The 6,971-nt window shown below is 42.4% G+C and overlaps 1 protein-coding gene across 4 annotated transcripts; it reads right to left on the bottom strand.

Moving 5' to 3' along the window:
• Positions 1-1,159: 1,159 nt before the first annotated feature.
• On the bottom strand, positions 1,160-6,605 carry rab24 (RAB24, member RAS oncogene family). Of its 4 annotated transcripts, none has more exons than XM_028420939.1 (10): positions 6,268-6,600; positions 5,961-6,192; positions 5,166-5,309; positions 5,009-5,077; positions 4,490-4,568; positions 3,967-4,034; positions 3,760-3,859; positions 3,421-3,471; positions 3,018-3,077; positions 1,160-2,567 (listed from the first exon to the last, which is right to left on the bottom strand). In XM_028420939.1, the coding sequence occupies exons 3-10, from the start codon at positions 5,280-5,282 to the stop codon at positions 2,500-2,502; spliced, it is 612 nt and encodes a 203-aa protein (XP_028276740.1). In that variant the 5' UTR covers positions 5,283-5,309; positions 5,961-6,192; positions 6,268-6,600; the 3' UTR covers positions 1,160-2,499. The 4 variants fall into 4 exon arrangements, with proteins under 4 accessions (XP_028276740.1, XP_028276739.1, XP_028276741.1 ...); XM_028420938.1 differs by having other exon boundaries at positions 1,160-2,570; positions 6,268-6,590; XM_028420940.1 differs by lacking the exon at positions 1,160-2,567 and adding an exon at positions 2,602-2,752 and having other exon boundaries at positions 6,268-6,605.
• Positions 6,606-6,971: the final 366 nt, after the last annotated feature.

Below are 6,971 nucleotides of genomic sequence, written 5' to 3'. Positions count from 1 at the left end.
TGACTTTGTTTACATCTGTGCAGTGTGAAGGTGATTGTGATGAAAAAAAAAGAAGTACCACAGACAAGTTTTCTGTGTGTATTTTATGTTTGTGTTTTCAAACCTCAACAGATGAGACACAACAAGCCTCTACTGAACTCAGACTCATCTGTGTGGTCAATGCCCTCCTTTAGTTTGGATTATACTGAGTCCTTCTAAAGCCAGTTGTTGTTTTTCATGTGGTTAGTCGGTGCTTCAAGACGCTCAGGGCTGCCCGGTGTAGCCATGTCTAACCACGCCAACGTTTGTCTTCGTCTTGACTGTTGCCACAGGCAGTTTAAACAAAATGCCAAAACAGACACAGAACTGCTGAGGACTCAGTGTTTAATACAAAATATTTAGGGCATCGTGGGACAATGTCATCTATCTATCTATTCAGCTGCTCCATAAATCAGACCGGTACGCTGGACTGCAGTTCTCATAGACTGACGCTCCTCTCCGCCATTTTCACTCCACTTTTTCCCTCTTCTGGGACGTCTGGACGCAGAGGGAGCACTCGGTCAGCTCTGGTGTGTACGCTGTGCTCTGTAGTTGTTATTTATATGCTGTTCTATAACGCACAAACAAAGAGAGCTGGAGTGTTAGTGCTCCCTCTCCTCCTCCTCTTCTTCCTCCTCCTCCTCCTCCTCCTTGGACAGACTTCCGCCATGATGCTTGCACTTCAGTATGTGTTCTTGCCACACATTTCGCACTGTCTTCAAGCTTAATATTGTCTGTGTGTTATCTGCCAATGCCTTAGAGTGTATTTCCTTGGAGATATTTTTAAGGAATGGTTTGGCGCCTGTGAGAGCCAAGTTTCCCTACGAATGCCTTTTTACAGTTGCCCAACAAGTGATGTTTCATTCCAGTGTAATTATGACCTGTTAGATTTCAACCATTGACCTGTCAAAACAACTGCTATATAAATATATAAGAAGACGCTATGAAATAAGCACCTTGTACTGGCATATTGTTTAATTTATTCTACATACGGTTACATACAAATCACATCTGTGACTCCATAGAATGAGGTCAGATCAGCTGATATCAAGACATTTCTGAGAGGGGATAGATGCTAACTTTCCTTAAAATGAGGCCCGTCGGTTTCTAAAATCATAAATGTTCCACACGAGGACAACGATTCTTTCAACAAGCTTTTTATTTGACACAACATATATTTGGACACCGGTCTCTCTTCAACAGCCTTCAATAAAAATATTGTGCATCAAAATATCAACACGTCAAAGCAGCGACATGGAGAATGTGTTCCTGCATGTTCAACTTAAAAAGGCAATAAATTAGTGAGTCCCGTCTTAAATATAGCTATAGATATTGTTCTGAAAATATTTAGAGATGACAGTCTGTACCACGATACAACACCTTCCTGCAGGGTTTTTTTTTTTTTCCTGGGTCGACCTTTTGGTGCCGACACGAGAGAAAACATCTGGGTGTTCAAATTAAATGTAGAAAATTAGTTTTAGACAGCTTAGGCCATGCAATTTAATTTACCGTAATCTGGACATTTTTCAGCCAAAAAAATGATGATATACTGAATTATAGCTTATGGTGCAGTAGTGTCAGATATATGTGTGGTATGTGCTGCCACCATGGATGTATTAGAAGAACTGGACTTCTGGTTTGACTCTTGGTTATGTGGCCCATCGTACATGTTGCATTAGTGTTGTCCTGCTGTGCTGCCTGTCTGTGCTATTGGGGTGCTTTACAAATATAAGATGATCAATTGCAGGTGGAGATTTTTTTGTTGCAATACCAGGAGTTGTCACTGAGGGCATGTTAGTAAATACATCCATGGCTGTCACATGGCAACAAGTTGTAGTAAACGCTGAACATCTGAAGCTCTAGAAACATGTTTGTTTGGTATAAAGGCCTCTGTAATCATTCCATTCATGCGTTACACCAGCTTCACAAACGAGTGAGGACGTTGGAGTCTTTTAACACATTATGTCCCAGCTGGCTTCCTTCTTTCCTTTCTTTCTGGTTTCCACAACAAGGACAAAAACAGTTGGAGGTAAACAAATTTAACAGCTGTAAACAAACCCGTCACCCCTGCTGAAACACCACACACTCGCCACAACAAGTAAACAGCGTCCTTCAAGCTTTGCTCTGCCCGTCCGGGTTCATACGATCCCTCATTTCTGTCAGCCCTGCTTAAACCCGCTTCATCACAGCTTCTGATCGGTGAGCTGCAGAAAAATGTCCAGTTTGTAATGGGAATAAAACACGGGAGAAGTTTTGAAACCCCTCTCCGCCCAGATCTTCTTCTACAAAGTCTTGCAGCTGTCAGTTCTTTATGGCACAAAAGAAATAAAACATATCTAACAAGGTATAAACAGTACTGTTTTGACTTCTTCTTCTGTGATTAGGACGCCACGTCCAGGGATAATCCAGCATATCCAGATATGGCTCAAGCCAAGTGAAGGTGACCACTTTAGTTTTTTTTCCCTTTCCTGTTGCTCAGCATCAGTTGTTATGGCAACAGGAATAGAAGTACGAGTCCTTCTTCTGGTCCAGGTCCACGCCCGTTTCCTCTGCTGAAACGAAAAGACGGGAAGGCTTCAAGTAGAATCTACTGTGATGACATCCATTCCATCCCTGTCCTGTGATTCTGCCGAGCTCCACTGAAGCTTCACCAGCTTTTCTTTAAGATCCTGGTTCTTAAAACTTTTATTTGCCTTTTATTTGCCATAAATTTCACTCAAATATGGACACAAACCTTTGTAACAAAGGCAACGTGCACATGAGTTTTCTTGACAACACTTCACTTCCCTCTCCCACACCACAACTGAAAGCCCCAGAACGAACGGCTTCAAACGTGTCAATCATCCACTGCTGCTTGATCTTTCCCCTTTCAACATGTTAGGACAAAAACATGTGACCGAAATGGTCTTTAAACTGCATCACTACAGATTGTTTTTCCTTCTTTTCGAGTGCTTCATGTCGACTATCAAGCATCAAGACGGAATGAATGAAGCGCTCACCTGTCATATACTGGAAGGCGGTGTCGTTATAATCCTCAGCAACTTTCTGGAACAGCTCGTCTGGAGAGCAGAAGAAGAATGAGGCCTGTCAGCTTCAATCAGTTCACAGAGGCCTGGTTAAAACAGGTCCACTCACATCATATCTGGATCACAAACATGCAATAACAGGCTGAAACTACAAAGCTGCTGCCCAACAAGACTCCTCATGAATGAGCAGATAATTCATCTTGAGAGGTGAGAAACCTACTTCCTATAATGAGGTTTGTGTATGTGTTTAAAATACACATGCTTGGGTATTTTAAACCACATTTTTTCATTATTACCACTCACTTCCTCATTTAAAAGCAGCAGTGATCAGAACTCGCTGCCTGTTATGATGCAAATGACTGGAGGTGAAACTCACCCACGTTATTTCCTGTTTTACTGGAGGTCTCAAAATGCTGCGCCCCGATCTCTGTGGACACAAATCAGTCACGCTGAAGTTGTGCAAGATGACAGAAGTTCTGTTGTGTTGCAATTCAAGATGATCACACACACGCAGAGAGAAAGAAGCTGCAGTATTAAAGTCAAAGGTTTCCTAATAACACTCTGAGGACATGTCCAGGACGTTTAGTTTTCCCCAAATTTCAAATCTGACCACGCAAATGGAAAAAAAAAGACCCGGCCAGTGTGATTAAAACGTTGAGATCTGACACGTCACAGATCTTCAGTCGAAACAAGCTGCCAGACTTTGTTTTTGTACCTTCAGCAAAGTCCTGAGCGTCGTGGTAGTCGATTTGACGCAGACTCCGATCTCCTTGAATCAGGTCGTTCTTTGTGCCACACAGGTAGATCTTACAGTGCTGCAGGACACAAGACACACCAGATAGAAACCACAATGAGTGAGACAACATTAACCGTGTCTGTGTGTCCAGCCCTTTTCCTGTATTTAAGTGAAACTGTCCTGTACCTCCTCACAGTTTTGCAGTTCTTTCACCCAGAAGCGAGCTCTCTGGAAGCTGCTGCTGTCAGTCAAATCTGCAACAACAAACCAGGTGAAATACAAGCAACAGACAGGTGGAAGTTGCAGAAGATGTTAGAGCATGGCAGGAGTGTGACTAATTCATAGGGAAATGCCAACAGCTATTTTTTTTTAAGAGAAGTAGTTCCCAAATGTGGAACAAAGAAACAGGAAAACCATCCAGCCTCATGGAGCCTCTCTGCGTCTCTTCTGTCATCGTCTCAGAATCACAGTGACACTGAGGGTTTGTCTAATCTGCATCTAGCAGCAACACTGGGACACTTCACTGGTTGTTTCTCCAGACATGAGCTCATAGTGTGGACAGACCAGTACGTGCGATACACAACTGGTTCCCCTTTTACACAGCCTGTTCCACTGTGGCACTCTTTTTTTCCCCAGCGCTGGCAGGTAGTGACAGAAACCTGCTACACTGTAAATTAAACTGCCCACACATTGTGTAGTGTAGCTTTACCGTAGCAGACGATGGCGGCTCGGGCTCCTCTGTAGTAGATTCTGCTCATAGCTTCATATCGCTCTGATCCAGCTGTGTCCTGAGAGACAGAAGAAGACAACATCAGACATCGGTCTAAAATGTCTCCAAACAGCTTAAATGTGGTCATGTGTGTCATGTTAAAAGTCAGATCTGATGTTACAAAGCTTCACAGTCAACATTCCTACAACCCCCAGGCAGGCTGTAAATGCTGTGTAATCCCCACCGTGAAAAGGTTTTTTCCCCCCCTCAGTGTGGGCTCACAGGATGTGCTTCCACTTTACAACGCATTTCTCACAGTTCAGATAAAGCACAGTACATTACATTCATTTATGGTAAAGGAAACATCATGATTTATTCATATCCCTCACTGACACAGCTGTCGTTCTGATACAGATTCCACATTTCTACAGTCTTTGTTTTTCCAACTGTGTCAAATCTGTCAGCAAGATTATTACAGAAAAATCACAACATCTGTTATTCAGGCAGCCTCCAACTCACCCATATTCCCAGGGTGATCACCTTTTCTCCAACCTGGATGGGTTTAGCAACAAAAGCAGCACCAATAGTCTGTCAGGAGGAGGAGGAGAAGACAAAATGCAGTGAAGCAGGGAAGCGATCGTCAAAGAAACTTCCAAGTGGATCAGCTGATGCTCACGTTCTGGTACGGCCCGACCAAGAAGCGATGATGAACGTATCTCTCCACCAGGCTCGTCTTCCCCACACTCTCCTTTCCCAGCATTACCACTTTGGCATCCACACGCATCGCACTCATAGTAATGACGTCTGAAACAAAACGAGACTGCAGCACAGCAAAGAAGAGGGAGACGAGAGAGAGGAGTTCATTTACAAGACAGCAAAACTTCCTGATCACCCACAGTTTATCATTATATGAACATTAAAATATATATATATATCACCACATTTTCAAATGTGAAAGTGAAACAAAGCCACTTATTCTTCATCCGAACTGTAAGCTTGCAAATACAAAAACAATGTCTTACATTTCTAGCTCACTTTAACCTGACACTTCAAAAACACAGAAATATGAACCTAATAAATAGATAATGATGATAAAAGGTGCTGGATCTGTGCTTGATTTTGACACATATAAATCAACCACTGATTAATTCTAATAGGATTATTAGTCATGTATTTAACCACAGATCAATAAGTTCTAGCTTCCATAAATTATCTAAAGTGCCATAAACTTTTATTTTATTCTTATTAATTCTTCAGAAACTTTGACCAGATGTGGCAGCTAGCTTACATTTCAGCTTAACTGAAAGATTAGATTATTAACATCTGGTCCTAAATAACATTAAACCTTCTTCTTAGCTCACAGCAACAAACATGACACAGCCGAACATCAGCCCCTCACCAACTAATCAGGGTTTGGGATCTCGGTTAGCTTAGCTAACTTCAGCGCCGTACAGAAACACTGAAAACTCACCTGGTAGCTAGCTTGACTCGACAAATCTCTGGGTTTTCTCCGAGCAGGGGTCCAAAGCAGGCGCTAACACCCAGCTATCACATCGGCTGTAAGGCGGACACTGTCACAGTCGACCCGCTTGTCATGTCTGCCCAGCCGAGCGGCGGAGGAGCCCGGGGTGGTGTTTGGAGACTCCCGAGTGGCAGCAGCAGCAGCTAGCTCGGTGAACGTTGCTGCCACTGTTGCGCAATGACTGAAAAGAAAAGTGATCAGTTAGTTAACGATACAGAACCGGGCGGAGACCGAGCGGCATTATTTCTGGGTTTACAGGAGCTGAATCTTCTGATTCTGCAGGTCCGGTTTAGCGCCCTGTGCTGAGCTGGCGAGTCGCGGAGCTGCGCAGCGTTTCTGTGTGTGGAGGGGAAAAGCTCCAGCTGAGCTTTGTTTGTTTGGGTGGGAACGAAAGAGCCGCAGGAGGCGGTTTCAGGAGACGGAAGTGACCGAGTTCCACGAGACAACCACCGGAAGTGGTGTTTTTTTATAATCACGTCATAGAATAAAGTTCGAAACAAGGACTTTTTTAATATATACGGTATTCAATTGTATTATATTGTTGTTGTTATCGATCAGTTTCAATCACAGTGTGTATTTAATAATAATATTTATAATGATGATGAAACATCTTTTATTTTATTTGTTGTTGTTGCTTTTTCATCATTTTGTCTCTGTACTCTAGTTTAACTTCACGTTTGTATTTGCCTTAATTTTGTTATTATTATTATTATATTATTATTATTGTTGTTGTTCAGCTCCCAGTTCGTTACCTCGTTTAGTAACCCATCAATGGCTGATCATCCACAATTTACCGCAGCCCAATATTCGATTAATTAGTTTTAATTAGTCGACCATTAAAAAAAAATACAAAAAAGTTTATATTTTAAACTAATAATAAATAGGTCATAAAGTAACGGACAAGTCAACCAAACAGCTTCTGTGATTTTAATCTAACAAGTAGCAACAGTGGTGCAAGCA

The sequence above is a fragment of the Parambassis ranga genome, chromosome 14 (genome assembly GCF_900634625.1).
Source record: "Parambassis ranga chromosome 14, fParRan2.1, whole genome shotgun sequence".
In the NCBI taxonomy this organism is placed as follows: Eukaryota; Metazoa; Chordata; class Actinopteri; family Ambassidae; genus Parambassis; species Parambassis ranga.
The sequence above is the reverse complement of the archived record's forward strand: the minus strand, read 5'-3'. Positions and strand labels throughout refer to the sequence as shown.